Raw genomic sequence first — 19,252 nt, 5'->3', positions numbered from 1 at the left:
ATTATGTGGCTTGTGTGGGGAAGATATGCCCAATTTATATACATGGTAGGAAAATGTAGGCTTTACTTGTCCTTTAAAAACACAAGATATACGCCCTCAAACCACAAGTAATGGAGGACTATCATGGTTATATAAAGGACCTTGCATATTGGGACATACGTCAGTGCCCTGTGGTATAAGGGACAAAATATTTTGCAAGATTAGTTTATACTAGATTATTGTTTTCATTTTAGCACTGTAATTGGGTTAACCAGAGCTTAATTTCATAAATCTCATCTGAAGCCCTGGCACATTATCAAAAAGGCATAAGGATATTGTACTGTTTCCCATGTACAGCAGTCCTGTGTATAATTTGCACTGAACATATTTAAAAAACAAGAAGAAATACCGTTTCTCTTACACTACAGATGATTTATATTGATTATCTTATTCAGCAGCTTTGCCATTTGCAATTTTAGCAATCCTGCCAGGGTCCTAATTACCCTAGCAACCATGCACAGATTTGAATAAGAGATTGGAATATGAATAGGAGAGGGCTTGAATAGAAAGATGAGTAATATAAAGTAGCAATAACAATACATTTGTAGCCTTACAGAGCATTTGTTTTTTTAGATGGGGTCAGTGACCACCATTTGAGCACTGGAAACAGACAGAAGAAGAAGGCAAATAATTAAAAAACTAAGAAAAAATAAGGGCCAATCGAAAAGTTGCTTAGAAGTAGCTATTTTACAATATACTAAAGTTAATTTAAAGTTGAACCACCCCATTAAGTACACTGGTTTGACAATCATAGAGCTGAGCTGAGAACCCTAAGATAAATGCGACCCTGCACTTTTGTTTACTTTTATATCTTCAAGTGTCTTTTAAACTTCCTCCTGAGTCAACCAGCCATTAGTAGCAAAATTATTTGATTTGTGTCTATTAAAAAGGAATGCCTTAAATGCACATTTGTTTCTTGCCAGCCTCAACTCTAACATTACTATCTAACCATAACGTTTTTTCCTTTCTCACAAGTTCTCTCAAAAAAAAGGTGAAAAGAACCTAAGGGAGTAGGTAATGTGTGCAACACACACTTCACTCTATGTTTGCTCATAGCCATCAAACAAGTACAAATCACTGGACAGTATATCATGCCAAACATTCCTATAATGCCAGTGACCTGTATTTTGATAATATAAGTGCAGGATTTTTAAATTAATCCAATAGCTAAATTGTGTCTTTGGCAAAATGTACTCATATCATGTAATAAAAGACAGGTGCAGTAACTCTAGCAAGCAAATCTCCAGGTAGCATTTACTGGTCACCTCACCTGTTTACAAGCAAACACCCATTTGGCTGCTATGGGTTACTTTACCTAGGCAAACTTGCTTTTTATTATAAGTGTGGGTAGGCTGCCACACAAGTCACACAGGCTTTATTTCCTAATGAGGACTAGGTACAAAGCATAAAATATTAACATACCAGTACTAGCAGTATCCTGAGGTGATGTTAGATGGGTTAACTAATTTTCTATGCTAATTTTTTTCCTCTTTTTTTTGTTGTTGTTGTAACCCACCAAACATGCCCTGAACCCTCTCCCTAGTGTTGCAACTAGGTACCCTACCATAAGTCACACTCATTTGCCATTCCAGGGATAAAGCCACAGTTCCTAGCTGGCCTGTGGCCAGAACTGGACATCAAACTCATCATAAACCATGACTGTCCTAGAGTTCTTGGCAATTAATCCTCATGTGATCCTTCACATAACCTTAGCAGTAACATCACAGGGACTAATTATTGGAATAACCTTCTGCATAATTCTAAATCTAATTCAATTACTCCATATAGGTTTATATGCACATCATTACTTCTTTTATTCCCTGTGTTACTGGACAGTTACATTTCACTTTTTTTTTCAAAAAAAGCTGTAAAAATAGGGTAGCAGACCCTGCGATTGCTTATTGTCCCAAGACTACGGAGGATCTTGTGTATTGTGCAGTTCTTATATACAAGGCTGGATTTCGACTCACTAGGCCATGTGGTCCTAGTGCCCAACCTTAGCCCAACTGCGTGGTTCTAGCACCCGTCACCCACACACCCCCTTAGCGTGCGCATTCGCCAGAGCACTGGGGAGCTGCACGCCCTCAGTGCTCCTAAGCAGGCGGCTGGGCAGCATGCTGCCCCACATATATTCTCGCCATAGGCCTTGCCACAAATTCGGGCCTGCTTATACGCTATATATGTACTAAACAAATTTTAGTAGCCAAATATAATACAAGGTACATATATACCTTAAAAAGAGTTTGCAGTGGTGCCCAGAAACTTCAAATTTTGTAAATTTTTCTAAATGTTAAATGGGCAGCTTCATATCCCACACAATTTCAAAATCAAATTAAACTACATTCTCTGTTGGTCTAGACCCCCTTTGAACTCCCCTTCCCCCAGTTCCCCAGGCTGTCTCTGAATTGGCTGAATTTATTTTTAATTCCATGCTGTTGGTGTCTCATACGATATTGAGCTGCACCCTGTCCAGACTCCAACTCCTTTGGGTGATCGTAAGCTAGTGTCCCACACCAGTCCATCATACATTGACAGCACTCAAATAAACACACCTAGAATAAGAATTAGAAACATGGATATGGAGAAGCAACATTTTGGAACTACATGGTGCTATATCAAGCTTAAATCAGATATTAAATTAGATATCCCCCTGCTGTCTTCCATGCTCTGTTCAAACCAGAGAAAATGTGCACAGTAACTTTGAAGTTTTATTACTAAAAAGCAATTATTTCTGTATAAATATTAATAGGTATTTGCCTTTAAATAGAAAATAGGATGTAGCGAATGACTCAGTGTGCAAAAACAAATAAATATGCTTTTATAATTCTACACAAATAGCGTAATGTTCAGCTGAATACAGTTTCCGATTCCTTACATAATGACACCTATGAACATTATTTATTGATGCTGTACTCATTGGGAATTTGGGCTGTTATCTATATGTTATAAGTATGTATGCTAAAACAATTACTATTTGCCCCTCTGTGTCCTAGTAAAGAGTTCATCAAAAGGTGCTCTACTGGTTTGAGCACAATGGTTTAATCATGGTTCTTTGCTTCAAGCACCACCACCCAGCACAGATCCAGAAAAACCAGAAAGTGATTGGTAATCCCTTTGGTGAGCAACTGCTTTAAATACTCCCATTTCAATGGGTTTTCTTCACAGACGCTCTTGGTGTACACTCTGTTCTAAGCCAGTCAGGTCGGACCAATTAAATCCTCAAATCAATATTCAATTCTGGCACCAGCTCTTAGCAAAGGAAAAATGTTCTACTTGCACATACAACATGAAAACATATTTCAAAGGATAACCCACTGTACCCAAAACATTGTCCACTATTGTAAAAAAAATACTATTTAAACTGTGGCTCTTTATGAATGTCAGCCAGAGCTATTAGCAGGGTCAAACTGGGCCGGTACAATATTGGGAAAATCCTGGTGGGCTCTGGCCTTGTGGGCCCTGTCAACCCAGACCTATTCCCTGACTTCCCCTACTGGGCCCAAACGCATTGTGTCAAAAAGAAAAAGCATGATGCAAAACATGGGGGGCTGCCGAAGGGGGGGGTTACGGCTGGGGCTAGAACAGGGGGAGGAGGGTTATGGCTGGGGAAGGTTGTCGAGGGGGGTGTGAGGGCCCCTGTGGTGGGCCAAAGACCCCCAGTCTGACATTGGCTATTAGTTACATATATAAGTAATACTTTTTAAATTGAATTTACAAACCCAACATTTAGGTCACTGTGACTTTTCTCAAGGGAATACAGTCAGTGACCGAAATGCTGGGTTTGTAAATTAAATAAAAGAAATCTGATTTTTTTTGCCCATTTGTCCAGTGTTTATAAATGACCCCCAGTGAGTGCTGCCCTTCATGGGACTTTTACATTATTTGTTACCAGCACCCAGAGAGACAATATATTTTTGTATGAGGGACGCGACATCTAGTGGTAGACAGCAAGATTTGCACTTTATAACTTTTCATATTGTTCAAAAGATTTGTGCATAATCTGAATGAACTTTATTGGGACATTAATTAGTGTGCAACTGACACACATTTGGTGCCATGTTTTCACTTGTTAGAGTTTATTTAAGTCACACATTGATCACTGTTTGGTATCCTTGATAAATGTCCTTTTGAGGGCCGAAACTTTGGATACAAATGGTATGTGAATACATTTTTTTTAGTTATCTAGAGTGTACTTCTCTTACCTGCAAAATGATTAAGAGAGAGAAAGCCTCTAAGCAGACTGTAGGGCCATGAACATTTTCTGGATGGCTGCATCGCATCCAATCCTAAGGGCCTCCTCCATCCTACCCTAACTCTACACTGGTGGACACACACCCAGGGTTGGACTGGGCTCAGCGTCAGACTGGGAAAAAACCCGGTGGGCCCCAGCCCTCCACAGAACTGGCACTCCTGACCTCCCGTCCCCCGCCTGAACACATAAAGAAGATGCAAAGCAGGTATGTGCTGGGGGGTGGGACAGAGGGGGCCCTGTCACTGGAGAGGGGGACCCTTGGGGGCCTTGGCAGCCCCAGTGGGCCCTCACCATCCAGTCCAACCCTGACTGGGCTGGTGGAATACTGGGAAAAAAACCTTGTGGGTCCTGGCCTTTATGGGTCCTACTGGCCCAGATCCGCCCCCCATGAATGCTGCCTGCAACAATTAAGGACAGGAGGGGTTGACAGACACCCTTCTGATTGCAGTTCCGGTGGGTCCAGGAGACCCCAGTCTGATGCTGCACACACCTTCTACATACCTCCCAACTGTCCCGTTTTGAGTGGGATAGTCCCGCTTTTGACAGCTCAACCCGCTGTCACTGATTTATACTGAAGTCCCGAGTTTCTATTTGATCTGCTGCACTGAACAGCCAGAAACAGATACAAAGTTTCTAAATTAATTGGGTCTTGGCAGACAGCCCAGAATAGATACTTAACATTCTTTTGTAACAGTTTCATAAGATAAGAATGAAGACTCACAGCTTAAAGGGCAATTCACCTTCATTTGCAAAACTGTAATAACATATAAAAAAACACAGAAATGTGTTCAAACTTTCATAACCTGCCAAATTATGTAAAATGAACATGGTAGTTAGGGTGTGTGGCCACAAAATGGGTGTGGCCCAAATATAAATTGCCGCGCTATGCGCACTAAATCTTTTTGTCCCTCTTTCCTAAATGTTGGGAGGTATGCTTTTATTTCATACCTAGTGCAAATGCATGATAGATGTAGCCAACTACTAGATTCCCTTTATTCACACTCCACTGGAGTCTCTTTTAACCCCAGAGCATCAGCATTTTCTAACATTGAGAGCTAATATTGTTTCCCTCTTCCTTATTTGCACCCTGATATTCCTCCACCAATCGTAACCTCCCCACTACCTGCACAGCATTCTTAAACCTGGATGAGGCTACAGATCAATCCCATACCTATGGGAGTGTAACTGAAAGAGGAACTAACAACCATAGGGAAGGCTAAAATCTTACTTATCTGCATAACTAAAGTCCTTCAGTCTTTTTCATGGAAAGCTGTTTTGTAAATGTATATAGACAGTGTGGCCACAAGATGGAGCTGTAATGGCTTTATAAAGTGAAGGACATTCTGTAAAGTCTAGATTAGGAATTCCTATAAGAACATATGTTACACTGTTATACTGGAGCATGCTCACAGCTGTGTGTTAGGGGCAGTGACTTTACTACGTAACTTCCCAGACAAAAGAGGAAAATAACGACAGAACGGAGGAAAGGCAGAGGCAGCCCTTATTTTAGAACTCCAGGGAAATCTGAATCTTATAAAGAGAAGAGAGGCATTGTGTAAGTTTTCCTATTTAATTAGCATCTATTAATAGCACCAAAAAGAGCATTGTAGTACTCCAAATGATACATTTGTTATTACAGAGTTCTGTACATAGTATTATATGTAAATATATGCCTGTTTGCTATCATGAGATCTTTCATATTTATAATAGTGGGACACATTTCATTTAAAAGATGATTAAAAAAATCAGGAGCAAAAGATAAAAAGCTGTTACCGTAAAGGGCAAATGTTGGTGTGACACAATATGAATTCATTTTGCTGACATTTAGACAGAGGGCTTTGGTGCCCACAGCTAGTAGCTCTAAGCAGTTTATATGTGAGCCTATAATTGCTTAATTTACCTTCCAGAATACAAGGAGGGTAGATACAGTGATGTAAATGCATGGCCCCGGGCAACCTCTCTTCTGCAGTACAGTTTTCACAGCAGTATTTCTCAAACTAAGACTCTAGTGAGACCTTATTTCTTCTTAAACCTCTTTAGGATATCTATAGTAAAAACAATTGTGCCAGGTTTACTTCTTTCTTTGGGATCATTGCTGCTGCCCTGGGCTGGTGTGTATGCGCAATTGTGCAAACCTTCTGCTTTCATTCTACTGCCATATGCACAGTGCAGCACTCACTAGGATAGTACCTAGGGCCAGCAGCACGATTTTCAGTGAAGAGAAGCAACAGCCTGGGGTTTGAGGCTAGAGATTTTAATCTCTGAGTACTAGCACCCCTCTTGCAGTGATTATAACTTTTAATTTTCCATTAGAAATGGTACAGAAAACATAGTGAATATACAAGTATGGGACCTGTTATCCAGAATGCTCAGGACCTGGGTTTTTCCGGATAAGGGTTTTTTCCATTATATGGACCTCAGTATATCACAATCACATCATGCAGGCAGCAGCCCTTTAAAATGGAGTCTATGGGAGATGGCCTTCCCCTGATTTAGAGCTTTCTGGATAATCCAAATGCCGGATACATGATCCCATATTTGTATATTGTATTAAGGCTTGTGTTGCTTTGTAGTAGTAAAACCAGCACACTTTTGTCTTAATATCGATTCCTTTAATATGCCATTATTTGTATGTATATATATATATATATATATATATATATATATATTTATTTATATATATTATTCTATATATATATATTTATTGTTTCTTTGTAAAGACAAAGGGGCAAATTCACTAACGCGCGAAGCGCCGAACGCTAGCGTTAATTCGCTAGCGTTTGGCATTTTCGCTACTGCGCAAATTCACTAACGAACGCTGGCGTAGTTTCGCTAGTGTTACTTCGCAACCTTACGCCAGGCGAATCTTCGCTAGCGACGCAACTACGCAAATTCACTAACTTGCGCAGTGTAGCGAACGCTACCTTTTACGCTAGACTTCCTTCGCCACCTCAGACCTGGCGAAGCGCAATAGAGTAGATAGGGATTGTTTCAAAAAAAGTCAAAATTTTTTCTAAGTCCCAAAAAACGCTGGCGTGTTTTCTACATGATGGCTGATAGGCTGAAAAAGATCGAAAATTTTTTGGGGCTCCCCTTCCTCCCCCCTACATTTCCTGACTCATGGCAACTTACCTAGACAGTGGGCACATGTGTAGGGCAAAATAAAATTTTTATTTGCAGAATTGAAGGTTTTCTAGGCATTTGTAGTGCAGATACGTGTTCCTCCATTGAAATTTGAATTTCGCGCCGTATGCAAATTAGCCTTCGCTAGCGCAACTTCACTTTATATAGCGAAACAACGCTAGCGCAACTCCGCAACCTTACGCTACCCCTGTGCGCAACTTCGGATTTTAGTGAATTTGAGAAGCGCTGGCGAAACTACGCCTGGCAAAGTGCGGCGAAGTTGCGCCTGGCACAACTTCGCATCTTAGTGAATTTGCCCCAAAGTGTCTTCTTTTTTTAAAATGGACACAATCTACACTTATAAAGAGTGGTACACTGACACCTGGTGGTGGTGTGAAGAAATATTACATGGTTATCAAAATGGCAAAGGAAAAAGACTTTTGAACCGATGAACTGTATAAGGACTGGTGACGTCAGTTTGGCGCCAGAATTCACAAGGGGTGGGTATTTAAGTTGTAACACTAACGCTGCACTATATCATTGAAACATCACATAGGATGCTATATAATGTAAAATAAAAGAACATATAATCACTACTAACAGAGTGTGCAGATCCTCCTCCTTTTTTTTTTTTTTTTAATTTGGGTGTTTATATTAATTCTGCTATACTACAAGATGTGAGGTTAAAATTTGTTTTGTCCCTCTCCCACAGCGAAAATTAAATGCATGGGTCTCCTCTCTTCTACCTTCCCGATTTTGCGTGGTACACGCCAGGGTTGTCCCCTCTCCCCATTGATATTTGCTTTGGCTGTAGAACCACTAGCTCAATTGATCAGACGGGATCAGAATATTGGGGGTATTAGAATAAAAACTGTGGACTTTAAAGTTAGCCTCTATGCAGATGATATTTGCCTTACAATTACCAGACCCCAAACTTCCTTACCCAATTTGTTTCTATTATTGGACAAATTTTCTTGCGTATCAGGATTGTCTGTAAACATTTCTAAATCCCAGGCCTTACCTTTAAACACCCCTAAACATATAGTTAAACTATTGGAACTTAATTTCCCATTTATCTGGAGACATTCCTTCATTGAATACTTGGGGGTTAATATCACACCAGTATATACGTCTCTTTACAAATGTAATTACCCCGCCCTAATTAAAAAATTGGCGAAGGACCTTGAAGAGTGGTCTCGGTACGCTATATCGTGGTTTGGGAGGATCCACTCAGTAAAAATGACTTTAGTACCCAGAATTCTGTATCGGTTTCGTACACTACCGGTGACGATTAAGATAAGAGATATTAATTATCTTCAGACTAAAATTAACAAATTCATTTGGGCCCATAAACCACCACGTATCAATAGGAGAACTATGTATAGGCCTCCATTACAAGGTGGTCTAGGTTTACCACATTTATTAATGTATTATAAAGCTGCGAGGATCTCCCAGACCACCCAATGGCATCTACCACCGCACGAGAATAGATGGGTCCAATTAGAGACACTTTTAGCACACCCTACTGACCTGTCTTTTTATTTGTGGGCAGACAGAACACAAGTTAAATCTGTCCCCGTGCTTAACTCTGTGCTGAAACACACCATTTGGTCATGGCACGACAGCCGCGGGAAATTCCAACCGGCTGGATCTCATAGTATTCTCACCCCGCTACACAATAACCCGCTCTTTCTCCCTAGCTATGCTACTTCGGCGTTTCAATGGTGGAAAGTAAATGGTATCAATAGAATACAAGATATGTTACTGACTATGGGTATTAAGTCATTTCAGTACTTACAATTTGTAAAATCTATGCCGGAGAGCGAGACTTATAGATATTCGCAATTATTACACTTCATTAGCTCTGTTGACCCCTCTTTTAAATCTAGACCTCCAACCTTGTTGGAAACCTGCTCTCAACGAGCTGGGAATCTGCGAGGCACCATCTCGTTACTGTATAAATATTTAGTCTCTATGGATGTGGAAAAGCCCCTTAAATACATGCTGGACTGGGAGAAAGACTTAGGGCGTTCTATACCTCAGCAGGAATGGTCACTAATATGGAATACTGTCTCCAGGATATCCCCTAATACTGCCATTAGAGAATCCACATATAAAGTGCTGATGCGTTGGCACCTTACACCGGCAAGGAAACATCGTTTTGATCCTTCCACTCCCGATTCTTGCTTCAGGGGTTGTACAGCAGTTGGGGATTATTTGCATATCTGGTGGACATGTCCTGTAGCACAACAATATTGGGCAGAGATTTATAACTTAATTGACTGAGTATTTCACACACATATAGTCCCCGAAGCTACTACGGCTCTTTTAGCCTGCCCGTCCAAGTCCCTTACGAAACTCCAGAATACTTTGATGAGACAAATCTTAGCTGCTGCACGAACCAATTTAGCGAAACACTGGCTACAATACGCTATTGATACTCATGTTGTCATTGCAAAAATTACTCAAACACAGAATATGTTATATTTAACGGCTTTATTGGAAGACAGGGTAGAGAGACATATGCAAATTTGGGCCCCATGGGATTCGTTTCTGCAACCTTGAGCAAAACAATAAGTTCAATGTATGTTATACTACATGGAATTGTACTGATGTGTTCTACTTTCACTGTTCTATACTGGAAAAGATATTTACGTTATCCTCTGTCAATGTATCTATTTTTGAAAAATAAAAGAGATTATAAAAAAAAAAAAAAAAAAAATTTGTTTTGTCTACAGACTTTTTGGAACCTATTTGTTAAGCATTCACCAAATTCACTATTTTGGATTCGGCCGAACCCCTGAATCCTTTGTATACGGAACTGAATCTGAACCCTAATTTGTATATACAAATCAGGGTGGGGGAGAGAAAAAGAGTAAAACTTTTGTGACACATAGTCACATGATTTTAAGGATTTGGATTTGGTTCGGCCAGGCACAAGGATTCAGCGAACTCCTGGTGAAAAAGGCAGAATTCTGGCTTAATACCTAACTAAATACTGGATTCGATGCATCCCTACTATGTGTCCCTTTTAATTTTAAATTGGTTAAGAGTAACGTAGCTTCTGTATCCCTTTTCTGTTATTTTATTGTATATGCATTCTGCCTGGGATGCTCTCCTGATCTCGATGGTGTTCCAATACCCATGCTTTTTCATTGTTTCATTCCCAAAATGCATTTGGAGCCTGATGTGATTAAGACAAACGTGGACCTGAGTTAAAAAGAGGTGTTGGAAAATACTGTGCTATGTTGAGGCATAGGAAGTCTATTCCTTCCATTTGTCATATTTGTAATATTTAGTAACCAATAATTTATTTCTTCCTATTTTATGTGTAGCTTTTCATATTTGTCATCTGGCAAGTTATAATGGAGTTGCTAGAAATGGATTCATGTGTAAGTGGTTCTTAGTTGATTTTGCAGATTTGCTCTTTGATAAATCTGATACACTTTTCAGAACACATTGTCTGTGAAAGTCTTGGCATAAAATATGTTAGCAATGCCAACTGTCTCATTTCACCAAAACTGCCACTGTCTTAACAGCTCTGTGTCTCTTTTTTCAGATTCCTGACATTATGGTACTAGTTTCACCTTTTCTGTTCACGCTTTGCATTGTCTTCATCTTTTCTCTCCCATCCGATACCCAGAATATCAATGCCTTTATGGAAAAGCACATTGTTAAGGAAGGAGTTGAAACAAACTGTAACCAAACCATCAAAGACAGAAACATCCGGTTTAAAAATAACTGCAAATTCCGCAACACCTTTATTCATGATACCAATGGTAAAAAGGTGAAGGAGATGTGCGCTGGGATTGTTAAATCTACATTTGTAATCAGTAAGGAACCGCTGCCTCTCACCGACTGCTTGTTGATGGGACGCACTGCAAGACTCCCAAATTGTGGTTATAATCAAACAAGAACAACTGGGATCATTAATATCACTTGTGAAAACAATTACCCTGTGCACTTTGCTGGGTACAAATCAGGCTTCTGTGCTTCATATTCTCCATGCGCCTTAATAGTAATTACTGTTTTCCTTCTCAGCCAAATTCTGCTCTCTGCTACGAGATGATACGTAGAAACCAAAGTATCAAGAGCTAAAACTATAGGGACTGATAGTGACAGATGCTTGTACCTTAGTCATTTACAGACCTGTGTTTACATTGAACCAAAGACATAATTATAATTTAATGAACCTTGCCATTGGCTGACTTCTAAATAATAAAAGCAACATTTTCTATTTTAACCAAATCTGGCCTCTCTTTGGTACTTATGGGGCCTATATACCAAATTACTGCTGTGGGGACTCACTGTATGCCTTAAAAGAATTGCTTATATATAGAAGTTAATTTAATTACTCCTGCAAACACTATGGGAGCAAAAAGCCACCCACATGTATTTTTAAGAGATGAACATAACATTTCTTGCAGTAAGTTCAACGCTTTGCACACTGCCATATTTTTTGCCCCTTTACCATCCTGCTAATGTAATGAATTTTGTGACAACAGCACAATCTGCTGGTGAGTTTTCCAACTGTGGACATGGATAGTCAGGAAATTGGAATAGGACTGTCCAGATGCTGCTGCTCCAGATGCTACTGCACATTTCTTTCCTAAACAGAGCAACAATTTCTAATGACTTTACATCAGTTTGTTTTTAAGGTTTACAGTTCATTTAAGGTGTATATTTTATCTCAAGAGAGTAGAGAAAAGGAGAGCTGCTGAATAAAAAGCCAAATAACTCAAAAACCACAAAAATGAAAACCAATTGCAAATTGCCTCAGAATATCACTCTCTCTACATCATACTTACTGTAAAATTAATTTGAATGTGAACAACCCCTTTAAGTTCCAGGTCAGTTCCTGTAACTATACAGTCAACAAGATAAATAGTGAAGTGTTCTGATGTTGCGCTGATCAGGAAAGAGATCAGGAGCCTCCGATGCTTTTTGCCATCTCCTCCCTAAGCAGAGCAACATCAAAACACTTCTGTTTTTCTTCTTAAGGTTTATGTCTTTGACCATACAGTTACAGGAATGAACCAGCAGGCGGCACTGTTGTTACAACATTCATTATATCGGCAGTTAAAAAAAAAATAAATAATTACGGTAAATTGTAATAGTGCTTAGAAGAGCACTCTGGGCAATTCTTTTTTTAAGGTTTACTCATCCTATAAGTGCATAATACAAGCATGGGATCTATTATCTGGAATTCTTCTGACCTGGGGTTTATGCGGATAAGGGACATACCTCCAGCTCCAAACCCAAAACTCTATAATATAGTAAAAAGTATGTTTTTATTCAAAAATCATGTTAAAAAAATAGGCATACAGACCACATCGTATTCTGCCTTACGCGTTTAATACCCTCTGGTACTTAATCTTGGGCTGGAAGTGATGTTACTGCAATGCACACATACCCGTGTAAAGCCGCTGAATGCTCGCTGCCCATATGCACAATGTTCAACAGATGTCCCTGAATGCTTACTGGGCATGTGCACATTGAATTTGCTGGATAACCCAGGGGAATGTAGGTGATAGGAGATCAGGGGGAGGGGGTCTCATTATTTATATTGTTGTATTTTTCTTAGTGCATGCAGTTTAACCTTTTGCAAATAATGGTATCTTTAAACAATAGCAGCATTGGTGTAACTATAGAGAAAGTAGACCCTGCGACCACAGGAGGGAGCCTGGGTTTGCTTCCTCTATACAGTGGCCCTTGGATGGGTACGTAGGTTTGCGATTCATATGTAGTGATGAGCGAATTTATTCGGCAGCCATGGATTTGCTACAAAATTCAGAATTTCAGCATGTGTGATTTTTTTCCCCCCAAAATTGTGGCGAAACTTCGCTGCAGAAAATTTGCCGTGAGAAAACGTCCATAAGAAAAAACGCCCATTGACTTTAATGCATTAGGACAAAAAAAGTTGCAAAAAGAAAAACCTCCCTTTGAAACAAATCGCCATAAGAAAGATTCCCACTGACAATGCATTTTGAGCGAGAAAAACGCCCATTGACTTCAATGCGTTTCACAAAATTTCACCTTTCGAGAATTCTTTCGCAGTTTTGTGAATTTTTCAGCGAATCGAAACTGGACAGATTTGCTCATCACTATTTATGTATGTTGGGGGTGATTAGGGTTGCCACCTTTTCTGGAAAAAAATACTGGCCTATACATTTATCTTTTTCCCTATTAATAACATTGGGGTCAGCCATCATTTTAAGGGTGACCTGTGATTTGCAGGGAGTGCCCAGAATAGTGGTGGTGGTGGTGGTGGGGGGTTGAGGGTGGATGGTCCAGGTCAATATAGTTAAACAACTGAATAGCAAGATCATTCTTGTAACTGTGCTTAGAACAGTATTTTGTTTCAGTGTGTGTGTGACCTGGAAGGGAAAATAACCTATGTCACATTAAAGTGAGTCTATATGAGACTGAGGATATGAGCCTCAGGATAGGCTGTATTAGAAAAACACACTGTTAGCAATCTTCCTAGAAGATTGAGTATACACAAAGGAACATGTACAGGCACAGAGGACCCTAGGGTATATGCTCCAAAGTTTACAAACAGTGATGGGAGATGTCCTTATTCACTGGAGGGAATATTTAGTTAAAAGGCTTACTTAGAGAAGTGAACAAACAGGTGATATACTGATCCCTATAGTTATCTGATTATCCCACAAAATGGAAAACCAAAAATCTAAAAGAGAAGTGAATTGGCAATTTCTGAAAAAAACTGTGTTGAAGAATTACCTTTTACATCATGTTGAGTGACTATTGTCTAGCATGCTATAAATACTTGGGCAAGGGATCTATAATTACTCAAAGAGAGACAATTTTTTACACAAGCAACAATTTTTCTCACTCCAAATTCATTAAAGTCAATTTGAATTTTTTCTTGGGGGTGACTTTTTGTCAAAATTCATTAAAGTCAATTGGTGTCTTGGCAACATTTTTGTCTTGGCGACTTTTTTGTCTAGGCAACATTTTTTGCAGCAGTTTCATGAAAAAAATGATCAGATGGTGAAGTGCAGAATGCCGCAAATCCATGGCTGGCAATAAAATGTGATCATCACTACGGGGCACATTTACCTAGGGTCGAATATTGAGGGTTAATTAACCCTCGATATTCAACCGTCGAAGTAAAATCCTTCAAAGGATTTACCGCTATTCGTACGATCGAAGGAATAATCGTTCGATTTTAATCCATCGATCAAAGGATATTCCTTCGATCAGAAAATTGTTAGGAAGCCTATGGGGACCTTCCCCATAGGCTAACATTGGCCTCGGTAGGTTTTAGGTGGCAAACTAGGGGGTCGAAGAATTTTTTAAAGTGACAGTACTTCGACTATAGAATGGTCGAATAGTGGAACAATTTTTAGTTTGAATCATTCGATTCGAAGGTCGTAGTCGAAGGTCGAAGTAGCCCATTCGATGGTCGAAGTAGCCATATTCGACCATTCGAAATTCGAACTATTTTTCCTCTATTCCTTCACTCGAGCTAAGTAAATGGGCCCCTACAAATGATTTGTTAACAAATCGTTCGATCATATGATTAGCGGTAAATCCTTCGACTTCGATATTCGAAGTATTTTACTTCGACGGTCGAATATCGAAGGTTAATTAACCCTCGATATTTGACCCTAGGTAAATGTGCCCCATGGTGTAAAAAAAAAAGAAAAGTATGTTTCACTATAAATCCTTACCGCTAACACTTTTGCACACTCACATACACATATACATATACAAGTGTACACACATGCATACACAAACACACACACACTTTTTTATCACTATCTCTTCAATTTATCTTTTTAGTCTCTTGTTTTCTCTTTGTATGTAAGAAATGGTGTGAGATAAATGCTACAAAGTGCAATATTTTTATGATGATTTCTAGAAATGTCATATATTTATATATAAATACATTTAGGAAAGTGTTGCAGTTTAGTGGTGTGGAGCAAAAACAATGCCCATTTTGGATTTATCAGAATGTGCACTTTCCAAAAACATATGGTCTTCAGGGGTCTTCAAACTGGTGGTCTTACAACACAAAATATGTAGGCAGTATGGTTTGTTTGCAGAAGCTAAATTGGCAGTCAAGAAAATTTATTTGCACTATTTTGATGTTTGGGTCAATAAAAATTAAAAAATGTCCCCATCCCCTCCACCTGGAAACGTGCTGATTAAATCCAGGGGCCGAGCTGAGGGGGGGAATGGTATAGGGTGCATTGTAGTGAGGTGTAGTTGGAGGTGATGTCACGTGTAGCCATGCAAAGTGGGGGTGCACTCAGACCCAAATACAGCGCTGTACCTATTGATACTGTATGTGGGAGACAAGATGCTAAAAAGTCATTTTCAGAAACTTCACCAAAAGTTTAGTAAAGCTTTGTGGTTTGGATTAGAGTAGAAAGACATATTTACCCATTTTGATACAGAGGAGTTTATACTTTGGAACAATGTATGGCTTTCTCAGGTGAAATTTTTAACAAAAAAAAAGCAGTAAATGTGTTGATTTTGTAGTAGCTGAAATGATCATATGGGCTATTTTCATTTGAGGGCCGCTAAATGCCACATACTTCATTAAACCTTTGCATAATCAGTATCAAACTGTTCAGTGGACACCAGAGGTTCATATGTAGGTTGTTTCATTGGGATTTTGATAAATGATGTATTGAGAAGGGTTCTTTTGAGTGATTGAATGTGACCACACATACATTTAGATAAAACAGGTGATTTATTGATACTTAGTACAAAAGCTGTGACCCAGCAGTGATACCAACATGACCAGGCATTTTCGAGTCCAGGCAAGAAGTCAACCGGCCAACCCCCTGGAAAAGCTTTCTATATGAACTGAAGATTTTCAAAAGAGGATACATAGTCCAGCCTGCCTACTATACAGTAAATGGTAAAATCAAGCATGATCTGGTTTGCTGCACAATGTAATAGCAAGAGCCTTTAGCGCCATCTTTAAGGTATCGTTCTATTCTTAATCAGTGAATCACTCATTTTACCTACACACACCTTTAGAATGTGATCCTGCTTGCTGACCACCGGTAGCTTATACAAAAAACAGATTAGTGACAAAATATAGCAATAAACAACTAGAAGATGTAACATCTTACTTCCCCTTTTTCTGTAACATATAGGGTGAGGCCATGCTTAAGATGTATATATATATATATATATATATAGGGTGGGTTAGAGATTACGCGTGTTGCAGATGACCCGTGATTTTGTGCCAAAAGGAGTGCGGGGGGCCTAGAAAATTTTCTTTGGTGGTGGTGGGGGGCACTCGGGCACATCCTGAACAGCAGGATCATTTTGGCGACTGTGACTAAAACAGTATTTTAAAGTAGTAAAAAGAACAAATGATATGATGTTCTGGTCATTTATTGACAGACAGCAATAATATGGAAGTTATTTCCAACAAATAGTAGTGACAGTCTCCCATTGATATCATCAGATACATGCAATACATGCAGCGGTATTAGTTAGCCGATAACTGCCAGCACATAGCTGCTAAAATATAGCACTAAACAACTGTTATTTCCCATTTTCCAGTAACACAGGGTGAGATGCCTAAGATACTTTCTGTATATAAGGATGCTGTTACAGCCAGAATCTTTGCAAATGACTATGCCCAACCATATCCCTGCCTACAATAAACACGAGAAAGAACTACAGTATCACTGGTTGGTCACTGTCTCAGCAATCACACTGGTTGCCCTGCCACTTCTATTTTGCACACAACACTGGGATATTGGCACCAAGGTGAGATCTTTTTCATTTATTCTGTCTTGTGTGCTTGGGTTGATGGACCATAATACTGGTGTGACTGAAAGGTGAACTCTTTTTTTTATTTATACTTTTGAGTCATCTTTATTGTTTGTTTATTTCTTATAAGTGCATGCAGTTTACCCTTTTGCATATAATGGTAGCTTGAAATAATAGCGTAATTGTAGCACGAAGCAGACCCCTCGGCTGCAGGAAGGGGTCCTGCTCTGCTCTCTCTATACAGGGGCCTGGGAGGGTATGTTTGCAATTCACATGCATTATGGGCAACCCATGATTTTGTACTGAGGGGGGCTGCAATGGGGGCCTAGAAAAAACATTTTTTTCCCCACTATTTAAGTTCTTTGTGGTCTACAATAACCCCTGTCCCTTTTATTATTGTATTGAATTTGTTATAAGAATCCTGCAAATTGTATGGTCTGGTCATGAACTGGTAATGGAGCAGTGAAAACTAAACATTCTGTACTGATATCCAGATAATATAGCATTGCACATTGTATTTGATGACATTTGCTAGCAGTTTGGCATGGAGCTCTACTGTACATACATACTGTATTTTTACATGGATTTTGTACCTGCTGCAAGAATGCATAATACAGCAGTGTCAGTCTTCATTTCCACATAAGACTGTATGATGCTGGCAAGCTTTATAGATTCCGGTTTATTGGTGACCTTACTGTAAAAGTAACTGCTAAGATATTAGGGAGCAGATTTATCAAAAAATGTGAAGTTAGAGCTTAATGGGAAAAAAACTCGCCCACATTCTATTCATTCCTATGGGAGTTTTAGAATTGTATTTATAAGTGGGTGAGTTAGAACTCACAATTTGAAAAATATGGTTTTAAAAACCCCATAGGATGGAGTTTATCATGGGAGCAAAAAGCCACCTGCATGTACCTTTAAAAGGTGAACATAATCATCTTGCGGGAAGATCATCTCTGCACTATACAGACCTCATTTTGGAATGTGGAGCAGGATGCTAAGTGCACAAAAAAAAAAAAAAACCACAGTGCCAAATGTTTTCACTTTGCGCCCTGTCCTGTGGTGTGTGCCTAAAAGCTTCACTCTTTGAGCTCCGAGAATGGGGTTGAGACGCATGTTACATTATAAAGAGATAGGAGCATGCTTATAAGAGCCAAGTCAAGACTTTTAGACCCTCACTCCCTTCAATGAGTAATCACATGTATCTGCATTATAACATTTTCTCTCCATAATCCTGTTTATATAATGAATTTTGTAACACCACCACCATTCTTTTTATTGTGATACAGCCAGGGAATTGAACAAAAATAGGACTGTCCCGAGGTTGCTCTGTTTAGAAAAAGACATGAGAAACCTAAGGCGACTGTCCTCATGTCATGTCTGAACAATTGCTAAGCACACTGAGAGATTTTAAACATTGATTTGTTTTAAAGGTTTACACTTCATTTAAAATTTTTTTTTTTTTGAGAAAACCTATTCTTAGATAAGCACCGCAAACTTATTTATTTGTACATAGTACCCATCCCCCCCCAATACCGTCTATACTCGTGTATAAGCCGACCCGCGTATAAGCCGAGGTACCTAATTTTACCTAGAAAAACTGGGTAAACTTATTGACTCGTGTATAAGCCTAGACACAACTAAGACCTTTTATGCTACAATCACTACAGCGCAAACTAAATCACTGAAAATTTGTCGTCCCCCCCAGTGGATTTATATTACAGATATTTTTCAGCTGAGACAAAATATACTTTCCACTAGGAATTATACACACATAGACACACATATACTTTACACACACACTCTTCCCACAAAATAATCACACACACATACTATACACACAAACTCCCCACACATATACTATATACACACACAAACTCTCTACCCACACCATCATACAAAGACACACACATATACTATTTACACACACTCCCCACACAATAATGACAAGGCTGATAACATATATTAATGCAGAGCCAGGGTGTCCAACCTGTAGATTCCAGCTGCACTATAGGAACTGCACAACATAGGGAAGCAGGTACAAGCGCAACAATAACTGGCACATACACGGGT

The 19,252-nt window shown here is 39.3% G+C and overlaps 1 protein-coding gene across 1 annotated transcript; it reads left to right on the top strand.

The window, feature by feature from the left end:
- The first annotated feature begins 5,694 nt into the window (after window positions 1-5,694).
- On the top strand, window positions 5,695-11,657 carry XB5802829.L (amphinase-4-like L homeolog). The gene is made up of 2 exons (XM_018259962.2): window positions 5,695-5,846; window positions 10,974-11,657. The coding sequence occupies exon 2, from the start codon at window positions 10,986-10,988 to the stop codon at window positions 11,481-11,483; it is 498 nt and encodes a 165-aa protein (XP_018115451.1). The 5' UTR covers window positions 5,695-5,846; window positions 10,974-10,985; the 3' UTR covers window positions 11,484-11,657.
- Window positions 11,658-19,252: the final 7,595 nt, after the last annotated feature.

Source organism: Xenopus laevis, chromosome 1L (genome assembly GCF_017654675.1).
Source record: "Xenopus laevis strain J_2021 chromosome 1L, Xenopus_laevis_v10.1, whole genome shotgun sequence".
NCBI lineage: Eukaryota > Metazoa > Chordata > Amphibia > Anura > Pipidae > Xenopus > Xenopus laevis.
Note: the sequence above shows the minus strand (reverse complement) of the source record. Positions and strands in the feature narration are given on the sequence as shown.

Bases quoted from the DNA above. Each gene is read 5' to 3' on its own strand.
- XB5802829.L (XM_018259962.2), top strand. From the start codon at position 10,986: ATGGTACTAGTTTCACCTTTTCTGTTCACGCTTTGCATTGTCTTCATC.